Source organism: Argiope bruennichi, chromosome 8 (assembly GCF_947563725.1).
Source record: "Argiope bruennichi chromosome 8, qqArgBrue1.1, whole genome shotgun sequence".
Classification (NCBI taxonomy): domain Eukaryota; kingdom Metazoa; phylum Arthropoda; class Arachnida; order Araneae; family Araneidae; genus Argiope; species Argiope bruennichi.
This window is the reverse complement of record NC_079158.1, coordinates 6,313,485-6,329,494: the sequence shown is the minus strand read 5'-3', so window position 1 is coordinate 6,329,494 and position 16,010 is coordinate 6,313,485. Positions and strand designations below refer to the sequence as shown.

The following is a 16,010-nucleotide window of genomic DNA, read 5'->3' as shown; positions in this document are numbered from 1 at the left end:
ATATTATTAGGAAATTATATGCCTAGCATATTAGAAATTTTTAAAAAAATGTACAATGCCTTCTGAAGATATAATACAGTAAATTTCGTCAATAACTGGGTTCAAAAAATAATTTTTAAGCAAATATTTTCAATGTCATTCCATATTCCTTGAAGAATGACAATAAACAAGGTACTGATTGAAACCTTAAGAAATCATACATCGCAGTGTTTGAGTTTTTAGGAGAAGGGCCTTGTAGCAAAGAATTTCTTCATTATCGATTTTCACTTTGAATTTGAGCTCTTGAAGAAATGACATCGGTCTCTTTTATTGGGATTCAATTACATGCATGGATTTATTTCCAACGTGCTTAACACATAGTTATACGAATATCTATTCATTACAAAACTCCATGTTACGCAACTTAATATTTTGATCTTTTATTTCTTCTATTCAAGTTGGAAAAGCAGAACTTTTGCGCAGATCCACATGATTTTAAACTATTATTTTTGCCCTTTTTAAGATTGAATATGCCGTTGTCGTTGGACTGTTATTCTCAGATTGCTAACAGATAGCTGCTTTCCACCACCCTTCTAAAGTAGAAGAAATGTGAAGCAGAACGTCGGAAATATTTTGAGGTATCACTCTTCTTAGAATTTTGGCTTCCCTCCGATAACATTAATTCAAATTATAAAATATCAAGCCGGCGTCCTGGCATAGGGGTAGCGCGTCTTCCCCGTGATCTGGGCGTCCCGGGTTCGAGTCCCGGTTTGGGCATGGTTGTTCTTCTGTTGTTCTATCTGTGAGATGTGTGAATGTGCCCTCCTGTAAAAAGGGGTTGTGCAAGCGAATGAGTGATGCGTGAGTGGCAAAGTCGTACTCTTGGCCCTAGTTGGCGCTGCTATAAAAAAATAAGAGACGTTCCCCCTCAGGCTTAAATCGCTGTCTTCGTAACAGTGGGCTTGTCAGTGGCAAGTGCCATAAGAAACAAACAAACAAACAATAAAATATCAATCATTTTTGTAAATCCTTTTTCCGTTTCTGCCTTTATAAAAGAGACTTCGGCATAAATGCGGTTTCATACGTTATTCATTTCAACGTATTTGCTCTCTTATTCGATTTCCTTTCTTCTTCTATTATATAAACAAAAAAATCAGGAAGCATGTGTAAAGATTCGAAACCTGAGCTTGTTTATCAAATTGTAAACTGAATAGTAATACTTGATCGATTTATAAACAGCTTGTCTACTATAGTCATTCAATTCCTTTCATTCTTTCATAGTTCATAAATTCTTCAGAAATACAATTTAAAATGCAAATAAATAGATATTTTCTAAAAGGTTATTAACAACTCCATTTAGCAACTTACATATGCTATAAAGCATCATTCGGCCCGATTCATATAAAAAAGTATAGCCTTCCATGAAATGAAATATCAGTCTGTAATATTTTCCCTGTAACAATCATAATTAGTTCATTTTCACTTTCAAAAATGACACAAGTGTATTGTGTTGGCAGTGACCCATATTATTCCTCTTAATTGCCAATCATTTATGAGTAAACAAAAATCCCCAAATAGGGTTGATTCTTGATTAAAACCCAATCAAGTTTCATTTCAGCATCAACGTCCCAACGTCAATGCGAATATTTCAATATTGCGCTCTGCTCTGTTCGATCTAAAAAGTCAATGTAAGTCTATCGACGATGACTCAGACACCTAATAATCATCCCCAAACGGAAACATCTCACAATGATTTAATTTGAAATGAAAAGGACTGGATTGCGAAGTTACTCCAGATGAATGATGGGTCGCAAATTTAATGATTGTTCACACTTTCGGATGATGAGGCGACGATGAAATTTCTCCACGCCACCCGTTTTATGAAGTGAGGAGGATTAGTCAGCTGCCGCACCTTAAGTATAGCAAGGCCAGGGACTCTTGAAACATGAGTATGTGCACACTGTTGTAACACTAAATAAACATTTTATACACTATTTGGGGGGAATACGAAGCAGAATGAGTAATGTTAAGAATTAAACCCGGAGAGAGTATGCTCATGATTTCATCTATGTGATTTCGATAAAGAAACATGTCATATTATATATATTCCAAAATGATTCGCTCGTTATATAATTGCGCGCTTTCTAGCAAATTGGATGAAATGCCCTACCCATTGCTGCAAATGATCATTTGAATTTCAAATAATGAAGATCAAAACACTTTTGGAACTTTTGTACATTTATTGGAGCATACTAGGAGAGTATTTCTATTTTCAAATGATTAAGTATTTAATAACATTTTTATATAATTACTTTGTTTTAAATGCATTTCCCTTCTTTGCAAATTATTATTTCATTTTTGCATCAATAGGAATGAAGATTTGTTAACCTCTTAAGTCTTTTTAAGATATTTAACCCATATAACAATGCAAAAGATACTTCAAATACTTAATGTCCAAATAAATATGTCCTCCATTAAATAATTTTTTTTAATTCGATGCCCGCAGTAGACACAGTATTATCTATGAAAAGGAAAAATGAGTCTCATTATCATTTGATAAAGTGATAATTAAAAAAAATTGATTCCAAATCTTAATATTTAGGAATAAATAGACGATTTGAGATCAATAGGCGTGTAACAAACACTAAACAGAGTAGACGCATAAAAAAAAACAACAATGAATTCATTTTTAGTATATACCGGAAAACAAATGATAAAATATAATTTATTGTAATTATTGATTATAGTCGAATTATAAAATTGTTTTGAAAGCAACCTCAACCAATTCATTTATTAACAACGAGAAACCGATAAGGGATGAGTGTCATTAAAGTACACAATGATCATTTTAACAATTGCTTCACAATATTGAGTCCCACAAAATGCTGATTTTGTGCGACAGCCTCCAGATTGATATAATTCCATATGACTTTGTTTGTTTCAGCCTAATTTGAAACTGGAACCGCATACCTGAAATAAGTAACCTGAAAGGAAAATGTAGCAAAATTACCAATAATAGAATTAAGTGTTTAAATTCTAACTTGAGGTTAACTAACTAAAATGCATTTCAATAATTAATGCAATTCCATTTCTTTTTCTGTTGCTCTCTATATTTCAGTTCATGTTTAGAAGCATATGTTTGAAATATTAAATCTAATACTCTGGTCCACTCCTCCAACCTGGTCAACACAATAGCTTGGATAGAATTCAGAAATTCCATCGTCCATTTGTAGAAATTCAAAAGAAAAAACTCAAATTGGAAACCATAGTCAGCTACTCCGACTCGTCCGAAGAGACACGGAAAAATCTGAATGATTGGATGCCGCGTCAGCATTTGGCGGGAACTAAAATTGAGTCACAAGGGTCATCACCGTCTATGATACAGCCCTTCCAGTAGAAGGCGTGTCCCGTCACCAATCGGGGGAAGTTGACTTCATTGTATTTCTTTATCCACTAGGGTGGCCAGAAAAAACCGCAATACTATTTCTCAAAGCTAACAATTTTTTTCTCAAAGCTCACTAATTATAATTTTATCTATTTTATACGTACTTTTGTCTAAATCTGATGAATGCACTAAAACATTTACTGAAATAAAAGAAAAGCTTCCATTTCTATTTAACAATTTTGAAAATCTAACAATAAATGGATAATGGATAAATGACACTGCTACAGTATATATATTGATAAGCGAATATTAAATTATGTATCATCATTGTAAGACCAACATTGTCATTTTTAAAGCATTCTTGCGTGGTGAATTTCGTTATCAATACAGAGATTGAAATCCTAATAGCGTTTAGGTGCGCGTATTTTAAGAGAAACAGTATGAAAGTGGGAAAGCAGTTACGTTTTTGCCATATGGTAAGCTAATGCAAAACACGAATCGTCTGCAGTTCGTTTTTGCGTGCAAGAAACACACACACGGAACATTTTCAACAATATATTTAGGTATTTATTATAAACTAGTCGCCTTTGGCGACCAGCCGGTTCGTCAATCTTAATATGTATATGTATATGTATCGCTCTAATTTTCTGTTAGCTCCCGTAGAATGTATGCCTTAAATTAAAATAGGAAAGGATTAATCTGCAATTAATATAATAATATTTTTTACTGAAACAAAGCATTTTTTTATAATGATTACTGAAAACAGAGTCACTGAGCGTTTAAACTTTATGGACACTAAAGAATATCTTTCTTAATTTATGTAATATCTCAAGAATTTGTCAGCAAAATTTTCTCAGATTCATCATGAGCAGATCCATTAATTAACAATGTTTAATTTTAAATTTACCAAACACTAAGAAAATAAAACGAATCATTTAAAATAATCGGTTGAAAACAGGTTAAAAAAACTACTTAAAAAACGATGTACTTAAAACTATAAGCATATATAAAAAATATATAACTAACATTAATACAATTTAATTACAAAAGCATGCAACTAACCTAAAAATAATTTAAATCAAGTCCGCATCCGTTCATAATAATTGTCAACAATCAGAACAGAATGCTCATGCGTGAATTTTCATAGCCAGTTACGGTAACGCAAATGCGTGCATTTTTCTACGCCAGTTAGGGTAACGCTATGCAGATTAGAAATTTTTAATTTCTTTTATTCTGTTTTATTACTTTATTTATTTATTATTTATTTTTAATTTCTTTTATTCTGTTAAAAGTACTTCAGAATGAATCTGAAAGATCGATTCATTAACAATGTTTAATTTTAAATGCATCAAACATTAAGAAAATAAACAGAATCGTTTGAAATAATCGGCCAAAAAATATCAAGCCTAGCCTTATTAGCGTGGGAAAAAAAACTGACGCTTACTCATTTGGCGGTGGGGAAAATGAAAAGAATTTTTTGGCGGGAAAGTTAGTTCTTAATTAATAATTAAAATTCTAATTAAAAATTCAAAAAAAGGGACCCCATGTGCACATTCCTGACCTCCCGACCCCCTCCCGAGCTTTATGTAAGTATAGATTGAAATTTATATATAAAATGTACATGCAGCTTAATATAGCATAGAATTAATAAAAGTTATATATAGAAACTTTTAAACAGTTTCTAAGACTGTCTTGAAATTACTATTATATCTTCCAAAATTATTTTTTTAACGTTATTGTAATAGCACTGTCTTAAAGAAAATGTAATTGCAAGAAGAAACTAACAACATTTTTATTTCCGTGAGCATTACAACACCAAAGAAGTCTTCTCGTCTGCAACATTCAATTCTTAAAATAAATGTAAACTCTTTCAAGAAGTTATAAACAAATTGAGATTATAATTAGCATCCTTTACGAAAAAATCAATAAAATGCAGGAGCACAGAAAAATGTGCCACAAACTTAAAACATTTCATCCACCAAATTAGCAGAGTAATATTGAAAATCATTTAAAGATTCTTTAATACCAAATTTATTCCCCACATGGCGCCATTATTATGCGATTTCGAACCAAAATCCAATCCCAAACTTCCGTTGAGGGTAAAGCAATACATTTCCGTCGCTTCCTCACTCTTAACTTCACTGTTCAATTCCTTTCAGCTCCGAGAGAGTGACGGAAGGTATAAACAAATGCCCGTCGTCCAATATTAAGTCCTCCCGCATCTTTAATAACGCAGCCCGCTGAAGTACTACTGAGTCTGCTTTCTCTAGAAACAATTCGATCGAAATTTAATAACAATTTCGCGAAGTCTTCGGCTTATGAATTTAATATCTCTGCGAAATTGCTCTCTTGGGCTTTTTCCAGGAGTTGTCCGGAAAACCGCGTGGCCACGTGACTTCTGGCTAATGGTTCTTGGTCTTCGTCGTTGTACTACTAAACTCGCCGTCCTACTTTTTAGTGCCGACGACCTTGACAGTCGTCTCGTATATCGATTTTTTCACGCACCCTTTCCTCTCTTTCAAGATTCTTCTGAATCAAAAGGCAGCACGGGTTGAGGTAAAGGAACTGGAAGGGTTCAGATCTTTGCAATTACTTTTTGATCGTGTTCGAAAAGTGAGCACACTATTGTCAGCTAATCTAACAAAATTCTTCAATTAAGTATGATTCTAAAAGTCTGAAGTAAGTAAAATTCTTAAAGCATTAGATAAGAATAATTTTGCCCGAATTTGGCTGTTGTTTAATCCTTATTAAATAAATATTCTGAATAAAGTAAAAAAAAATTGCTATTGCAATAAACTTAAAAAGAATTAAGCAGTAGTAAATTCTTTAAAAAATTAAATTACAGAAAAAGTTCTTTAAAAAAGATAATCTGTAACTGCTTTAAAAAAATAAAGCTAAATTTTTTTATAAAAGCAGGCTTACATTTTCTTTTTTTTATTTAGATCTGTTTTAATGGATATAAATAAACTTAAAAAAAATTGATTGAATAAGATACATCATAAAATATAAGAAATTCCCGAATTGAACCGCTGGAAGGACTATAAAAATGGCCGATGATATTAGTCATTTGCTTTTATGAAGAATTTATAATTCATTCCGTATTCAGCTTTCGAAATAGTTCCGCAGTCGACTTGAAAGTTTCAGCTTCGTAGTCAGAAACTCGCCAATTTGAGACCCGATTCCAAGCTCCACGTTAAATTCGTAAAGAGTCTAATTCTTGTGGAAACAGTGTTGATAATTGCAGTAGACAGTGCCCACTCAGGTATTAACTTCATTATCTAACGACGATTCCAAATGGTGAGGTTCATTCTGGAATAGGCCTTATGTATCTTCAAAACGGGACGCAAAAAACTAAACCAATTCTTTTAGTGAAACTTCATTATCAAGGTCCCTCTTCACTCCAAAAGTCACATCGTAGTTCAGATTTCACATATTTTCGCAAGGAACCCTTTAAGCCAAAATCCTTTTCGATATGATATTCAAGTGAATGGATTGGTTTCTATTTTTCTTATAAGATAATCATCGAAAGTATCGAGATATTTTAATTTTATGAAATTTAAATGAATGTTAAAGAGAATAATAAGAGATCCATTTATGCTCTTTTTTTTCTATTTATAGTGCATCATTTGTCATTTTATAAATGTGCATTCATTACTTAACTAACGATCAATAAATAAACTAATAGAAACCACTCACTAACACTTAAAGCATTTCAGAAATAAAAACTGAGAAAAAAGAAATTAAACTGTATTCAAAATGATATCAGCGTTTAGGAAAATATTATAATTTTAGTGATATTAATAAAACTATATGTTTTGTGCAAAATTCTGTTAAAATTTGACCCTTCTAAATGTAATAGACGAATCAATTCCTTTTGGAAATTCAACTGTCACGCACTATTAAGAAAATATCAATTCCTAAATAATCGAAAAAATGATCCTGAAAGTGTTTTCCGCGAAATAACGAGGTAAATAGTAACTTCTTAGTAACAATAATAACCCCTCATTCAGTGTTAGAGTTCCTGAAAAATGTGACAATATATATTAATACGTAAACAGTGCTAATAATGTTTGCCATTTCAACTGCATCAGCAAAACTTTATTAAAATGAATCGAGGAATGATGCAGTTGCAGTACCTCTCGCAGAATGAAACATGCCATTCATATACTGTCCCAAACGTGTTTTTCACTCATTTAAACTTTTCATCTAAATTTACAGATTATGGATTTAATAGTGCAAAATTCTTTTAGTTAGATATACTTTATAATTAGAATATTTTAAAATGAATTTTTCATTAAAACGCTTCGGAATTTCCTAAGAAAACTTCTTATTTCATTTTTGGACAATCAAAGCAAATAAAAGGAAGTACAATTGCAGACTGACTCGATGCCCTTCAGAAGGCTGCCGGATGACGGTTCTTGGTATTTTTGTGTAAAGCAAAGCATAAACAAAATAGATTGAAATGTCGGCGGAGAAATTGTTAACGAAAGCAAGCAAAGCATTTCTTATTTTTTGGTACACCGAGTTCACTTGATGTGGCTCGTCATCTCATTTCATGCTGTCTTATGTTGTGTTTCAAGATCACGCCCTTTTGTACTTCTCATGCAGTATATAAAGAGAAAACATTTACAACTATCAAAAATGCGAACCCTACAGTTTGATGAATCTCCATATTTCAGACAACTCCAAAACCACAATTTTTGTGTTTAGTTTAGTTTAGTTATATTCACGTCCCGTTTAAAAGCAACACCTCGTCATTTCGCGGTCAAATGACGACTGTGACACCTGAGCTGGCACACCCCTATCCAATCTTCCACACCACACCACACCAGAGGGAAGACGTTTGGCCTCGACGGATTTATTGGGCACCAGATCCGCTTGCACGACGGTTCTTCGGTGGAATCGGGTCTCTAGCCTGATGCCCTCCGGTTCCGAAGCCGAGACCTTATCACCAGGCCATCGCGACCCCCACACATTTTCGGAAATGTGTCGTTTTTGAACATAGATATAAAACGATTTGAACTATATAGAATATATCATTCGATCTGGTCTAACATGCATATAAATGCGACAACTCAAAAACGCAATGGAATAAGAAAATGGGATTTTTATGTGATCTTATTATTAAAATGGCAGTCCTGTATCAAATTTTGGAAATAAAAAATGGCGAACAAATCATACTTTCGTTACACTACGAAGCGCAAAAACATTCCTGCACAAAACTCGGAAGATAAAAATCTGAACACTTATAACGTTCATGCCATCCGATGATCCACCATTTTAAAAGAGGGCGTCGAGGGAGATTTTGGGAAGACCGTTGGTTTACATGACATGATTTCGACTTGAAGCGGGTACGTTTATGCGTATTTCGTATGTTTCCTATAAGATTATTTCTCTTTAAAGGGATTATTTGAGTGAAAATTAAAACCGATGCATTTCGAATATTTTAAAACAACTGCCATCTGTATTTCATAACAGCCTTATCTGACAACGCAGATGTATAGTTCAGTTCATTAACTAACATAGCAGTGTAATGTGTTGTAATTTATTAAAAGGAAAACGTAAATAAGAGAAAAAATCCGTATCCAGATTTTTTTTATAAATAAAATGGCACCAATACTTCATTTTCTTTCTTTATTATCGTTATCTAATCCTCTTTCTCAAAGCACTGGCTTACACCAAAAAATTAAGAGAAACCACAGGCAATGAAGGATTCATCTTTTATACTTCTCCAGTATACATTACTGCGGTTTAAAAAAAAGAGGCATCCTTTCTTATTATTTTACAAGCACGGTCTTTCAAAATTCTTTTGTGTAGGCCAATACTTTGAAAAGGATCAAAATCATAATGCTGATAGAAAACAAGAATTTAGGAAAAAAAAGCATACTATGTGCCAACTTTAAAACAAAATTATAGGAGAGTGAAAAATATGTTTCAGGTCAACTTACTGCACTTTTCAAATCAATGGTATTAAAGAGTTGATAAAATGAAAATGGCTGAAAAGATCATTCATTGATTCTGGGTTATTCATAGCGGCATTAAAAACAACTGTGGCCTCTTCCAGAGAGGTGATGAACTTAAATTGAATATATACCATGTGATTATATCGATTTTTCAGGCTAAAACACTTTAGTTTTACAAATTTTAATACACTGAACGCATAAAATGGGTGATATGAAATTCTTCTTCCTCGTCTTTCCTTCGCCTAGTCTCTAAAAATGAGACAATACAGGTAGAATCCCTTGATTGAACAAAAGAATAGTTTTAGTATATTCATTGATTGACATCTAAAATATTAGTACTTGCTTAGAATCTTTCAGAATTATTTAAGTCTTAAATAAAAGCAATGAAGTTTCATGAACTGAGAATGCAATCCGTTCCTCGTTTCTACTATTTTCCAATACAACTTTAAATAATAGGGTTTTCAAAATCTTTTGTTTCTCGAATCTGGGAGTAATAAAGAAATAAAGCAGCAAATTGAACTAAAAAAATGTTTGAAATCTATTCTGAAAATTCTTTTTTATTCTTCTGTTAAATGAAGTGAATGTAATCAGTGCGAACTACTAACAGTTGCCTAAAATTTAATACAGACAGGAAAGCAAACTAGAAACTAAAATTATTTGGTTTTCAAAGACAGTATTCTCCTAAAAGTGTTATAGCAAACTATTTCACGATTCATTTTTTACTTACTATCAAAACATTTATGAAATGAAGCCTCATTAACCCTTATGTTCATTTTGTATAGTATACCATACATACAACTTACACAAAAAATACACTACCACTATAAAATAATTTTTAACTTAGTTTTATTAAACGATTTTTAAAAATTTTTTTTATGTTTTTAATAGCGTAAAGAAGTTACCTATATACATTTTTTTTTTTTTTTTTTTTGCTTTTCTTCAAAAAAGCAATCTTGCCACAATAAGGGTTAAGAAATTAATGTCAAGAGAGGGAAAGAGATAAAGCATACAACATATGTGTTGTAAAATAAAAAGAATATTTAAAAGGTTCAAAAGAATAAAAGTGTTTTAAATGACTCTAACTAAAAAGCAAGCCTTTTTAGGTTTGCATAGCTTTTGAATTCTCCATGCGTCTTCATTTTTGAAGAAAATGTATTAAATTCATAGGAATTTTTGCTCTACTCTAAAATAAATACATGGATTCAGCTGAGGACTCGACTTTCTCCCGAATATTTAAAGTTTTTGGCATAGAAAAACAAATTCTTTAGAATTATTTTCCGTTGGCATGAAGGAAAAATGACCCTCTAAAAACTGTTTCTATGTAAAATAGTCATTCAACTCTTCATTTAACTAAACGAGTAGATTCTTTTATTGTATAAAGACTCAAAAGCCTCACCTGCACTGACTGCACTCGTTAAACTGAAGTAACCGAAAGGAAGGACCAGCAACAGAGAGAGCATCAACATCTCCTAAAATGAAAAAATTCACTTTAAAACATGTTTACCGGAAAATGAAGGAGGAAAACATAAATGCACACATAAAATATTTATATTTATTCGTGCTATAGAATTCATACTTTTTAGAGGAAACAATGATTTGTGATTTATTAATACGCTCTGAGGAACCATATACATATATTGTAACAAATCGTTCCATTGATTATCGCACGATAAAAAAAAATGAGCAATGCCACTTCTGATTTCGAATCAACAACGCATCGCGCATTTCCCGTTCAGGACGATAGATACAGGGATGATTAAAGAGTTTGCTGATTGAAATGAGTTTTATATTTATGTTTACTATTGTTTAAAATGATTCTTAAATGACAGAAAAATATTACACTCAAATTCAATTGATATCTAAAATGGAGTAAAAATCCCTATTGTGGATTAATATTTTCTGGAATAGTCACCGAAAAATGCATTCAATATTCCCCAAAGCTTCACTTAATTTTTTAATAAGTTAAAATTCTCTTTAAAATTTTAAAAAATACATATTTTGAAATATACATTTTTATTCCACAAAATGTATTTGTACCACATTCGATAGCTCTCATTCAAATGTCCTGTTCTGTAGAGCCCCTACACACACGCGCGAGAACGCATGCATGCACGCTTGCATATATACATGCATACTCATTTTGGCTATTAGAAAGATAGTGCTTTCAGCAAATAGCTACTGTGCTATTCGTTCTTTCACAAAATATTAGGAAGAGGAAAGATTCGAGATCAATTCCATTAATAAATAGATTTTAGAAATTAACGTCAATAAATAAAACATATACAAAATATGCAGAACGGGTGCAAAATTGAAGACGTCGCATCAGAAATATTAACGTGAAGTCTTCCGATATTTGTTAGTATTGAAACTATAAAAAAAGGAGTGATTAAATATTCTTATTTAAATGCAAATTTTCTCATTTCTGAATATTAAAATTAAATATTCTTCTATACGACTTATTTTTGTATTAGAGCAAGAAAAAAATAATTGCATTGATGCTTAACTCATTGCAGTAATGAATAAATGGAATCGACAACAAAGATTCAAAATTTTATTACATTTTTTCTATGAAAAGTTAAAATAGAAATCCTAAGGATGTTATTCATGTTGCAAAGATTCGTTGTCATTTTAAAAGAAGAAAACAAAAGGAGAATGTTTGTGACAAGTAAGATTCAATTTCATGTAGATAATTTAAGTCCAATTTTGCTGATGGCTAATACAAGCTACAAAACGTCACAATCCTCTTCATTATATCGCAGTTTTTATGAGTCCTGACGGCTCATAAGAGAATCACTAGATAATATATGTTATGTAACTCAAGAAATTTATAGAAACACATAAAAAAAGGCTATATTTTGAAAAATCCCTATGTTTTTTTGCCTTGTGGTATTTCGTTTTCGGTATATGATGTCATCAATTTCATTGAAGTCAGTTACGTGTGTCTAGATTTTATTAGTTTATTAGTTATTTTAGTTTATTAGATTTTATTAGTTACTTTCACAATTTATCTACTACTTTCAATAATTAATTTTCTCACTTTCTACTCATAATAATTGTCTATATATTTTTAGACTTTATAAAGCTAAATATAAGTCATAAAAGTATCAAAGTCTTAAGAAATATTCAGAGGTAATTATAAATTTATAAAAGAGAAAGAGATTCAGCTAAATCTGCTTAAAATGGAATTTCTGTTATTTTCGGTGATCTCCAAAATGAGCATTCATAGAATAATGAATATAATCGTTTTAGGAAATTTAGCTCAAAGTTTTAAGTTATTTCTGATAAATTCTTATAGCGACGAAGAAAAAAAAATATTAAAACATGTTTTTATAATATTTAGCTATTTACTTTGAATGGAAAATTTATAAATACTTATTAAATCTTCCGATATTTGCACCAATTATTCATGGAATTTTAATTTTGACATAATAATATATTTTGCTATCTTGGTGATATAGCAATGATTAAATATTGATATTTACTGCTTCTGCGTATTTTGGCCGGTTTTAAAAGGATTAATTTTCAAAATATGACAGATGTTTCGATCATTAGCCAATAACTTGACATACTCTGAAGAACAGAAACATTGAAATGCATTCTATTCGTGCATATCAGTAAGTGATCTTAATCTTTATTCCTGCATTTCCAAACAATATGAAATTAGGGCAACTTAGAAATTAGCCGTGATGAAGAAATAATTATTAAGAGGCTGCAATTACAAAAATCATTTTATCCAATAATATTATAAAATTTTAAATTTCAAATTCACATATGAAGTTTGTTTCATTTAAAATATATCAAATAATTAGTTTCTATCTCTGTCAGTTTACCAGTCATTTGAAACAGAAAATGATTAAAATTCTTCAAATTCATAAATCAAGCTTTAGTATAACATATTAATAATAAAAAATATAAGAATATCAAATAAAATTGCTAGCATTTCATTTTTGCATATACTACTAAATATGTTTCATACTTTACATAATATCTTATAAGGGTTTTGTTACCACAAAAAAATCAGTATTTTATAATAATAAAATAAAATTTCAAGCTAAGAATTTTACTTTTCATACAAACAATAATGTATTACAGGAAAGAGTAACTGGGTTTAAAAATATTTGAATTATAAAAGAAAATCTCCTTTACGGGTTTGCTTCTTAAGCTATGTCATTCCAGTTTTTATTTTTTTTAATTAAAAATTTCAATAAAAGTATGCTTTTAAAATGAACTGCTTAAAATCTCAAAAAAGGGAGTCAAATGTTCATATTTGGTTCTTAACAATGAGATCAAATATTTGAACAACAAGAACTATTCGAATGCCATTGCAACAATTAAAAGCAATACAAAATATACTTACAAGTCTATTTTTAAATTTATCATCATTAGGAAAATAGTCGATCAAGTTAGATATACAGGAGATACAAACATATACATATAAAATGAAATAAAAGAAAATCAGTGGGAGTGTTCTCACTTGACTTTACACGATATGATGCCTTCGGCATTGAAATATTCTTAAAGGAATCGAATGAATGTTTTGGGCTGTTTCTCGTCCAACTGGTTGCAGGCAAAGTAGAAAGTTTCGGCACCAAGACTGACCACGTGCGAAATTTTAATCACTCTTTTTTCAATTATGGTATTCATACGACGTGAATAGACAATTTATCTTTTGAAAAAAAAAATAGTTCAAAATGAAACACGGCTCATCAGTTTGGTCTCAGGGATCACACACTAAAATTTGTCATTGAAGCTTGTTGCATTTTCGAGCTATTGTGTTTGCTTATACATGACAAGCAGAATGATAATATCGACAGGCCAATAACTCATTGAATGGATTTAATTTTGTAGTATTCAAAACTCTTACGTACTATAGTATCTATGGTGCTGATTGTATTTCATTGTCTTCACCTGTACATAAACCCTCAGTTACTCCCAAGACAGACATGTTTCATCAAAGATTAAAAAGAAATCTATAAATTTGGTATGAAGTTCAAGTTATTATTTTATTTATCAGATTGTTGTAATTTTCAAGTATGGTGTTCAGGCATCGTTTCAAATCAGCGGGATTTTGGTTTCCCCAAAAATGGCTCTCTGAAAAAAGTGTCATCCTTCACCTGCGGCAAAAAATTGTGGGCTTTGAGTAAGGCAGTGAACGCCTTGTATGGCATTGGCGTACAATAATCACAAAACATTAACCTTTGGCTGAATTTAGCATTTTTACTGAATTTTTTGGCGATTAATTTCTGGTATGAGGTTGATAGTATCAGAAAATTGAATATGTGCTTGTACCGAAACCGACAAAATCAAAAAGTATGACACAAAACTACACTTGGGATCACAAAATCCTACACCAAACTTATAATATTTAAGCCATTGAGTGTTCAAATCATCACCTTTACATGTTTCTATAATTACAAACTGACGAGAAATCAACCTCTTATTAGATTTGGCTCAAAATTTGATAGCTGTCTACAGTATAGATGTTAAATCTATACATGTAGAATTTTATTTATCTTGCCTCTCTCGTTTTATCGTTATCGCATTAACTTATATTCGAACAGCCGAGCCCTGAATAGATTTTTCTCAAATTTTGATAAAAGTTGAACAATATGGTGTAAAAACCATATACATAATTCTATCTAGGCCAAAGTGTTTCAGAGTTATCTTTGTCACCGTCAAGATAACTTAAACATACTGAAATTTTAAAAATTTGATTTGAGGAAAGTCTATAAACGTAGAAATACAACAAACAAGATGAATTTTGAAGGAAAAAAAATAGACACTAAACATAATTTTGAGACTTTCGAAAAAAGTGTGTCCTGCATATTGTTGATTTAAAAACTCTCTACAATTTCCAGGTGCTATAAAGCGAGTGAACAGTTAATATTGTCCCAAACTAACCTACACTCTCTTCAATTAATTCTTACTCATCAATAGAGTGTTATCAGTCTCAACCTCCGATAAGGAATTTCCTAGTTCACCACCAATGCTGAAACAGCGATGCACGAGTTAATACACATTTCCCCTTTCTGCTGGAAGAGAGGGAAAATTCAATAAATCAGCATTTTCCAATATTTGATAACTGTAAACTGCTCTAAACACGATCTATCGCGAGCCTTCCGATGCATTATAAATATGAAATAGGCTATCACAACCCCAGAGTGGTGCACTAAAATTTAATTTATCCGGTACGCTGTGCATTCATTACAGAATGAATAATTTAATGCTTGTACCGGATCTTTGTGTATTTAGGCTAATTGCCCAATTTGTATAAATGTGGAATGAAGCGAAATGAATTATTGTTTGTCTTCTCGGGTAATTATATTCGGAGTTCATCCTTTACATCCTTATCTGAGCTATTCAATAACAAAAAGAAATGATAAGCTCGTAAACAATCGAGGTGCTCGAACTTTTCCTTTGAAGGTAAACGATTATTCATCTAATCCTGTTGGTAGATTTGAAGATGGGGATCTCTTCACAGAGCTCTATTATTCTGATAATGGGAATCATGGAGAGTTCGGATCATTCATTGTTTCATAAGAACTAAAGGGAAAGTGTATGAAAAGCATGAACATTATATTTCAGTATTTTTCTTCTATTCTTAATATGCATTAAACAACCAAAAAAAATCGAAATAAATCTGGTACTTTTATTAAATATAATCCCTAAAAATATTATTGTAT

The 16,010-nt window shown here is 31.3% G+C and overlaps 1 protein-coding gene across 1 annotated transcript in view; it reads right to left on the bottom strand.

Moving 5' to 3' along the window:
* LOC129981428 (dorsal-ventral patterning tolloid-like protein 1) overlaps positions 1 to 16,010 on the bottom strand; it is a 206,776-nt gene that overhangs the window by 150,540 nt on the left and 40,226 nt on the right. Inside the window, exon 3 of the mRNA XM_056092268.1 lies at positions 10,724 to 10,796. Coding sequence (XP_055948243.1) covers positions 10,724 to 10,796 — 73 coding nt within the window. The remainder of the gene's footprint in view (positions 1 to 10,723; positions 10,797 to 16,010) is intronic.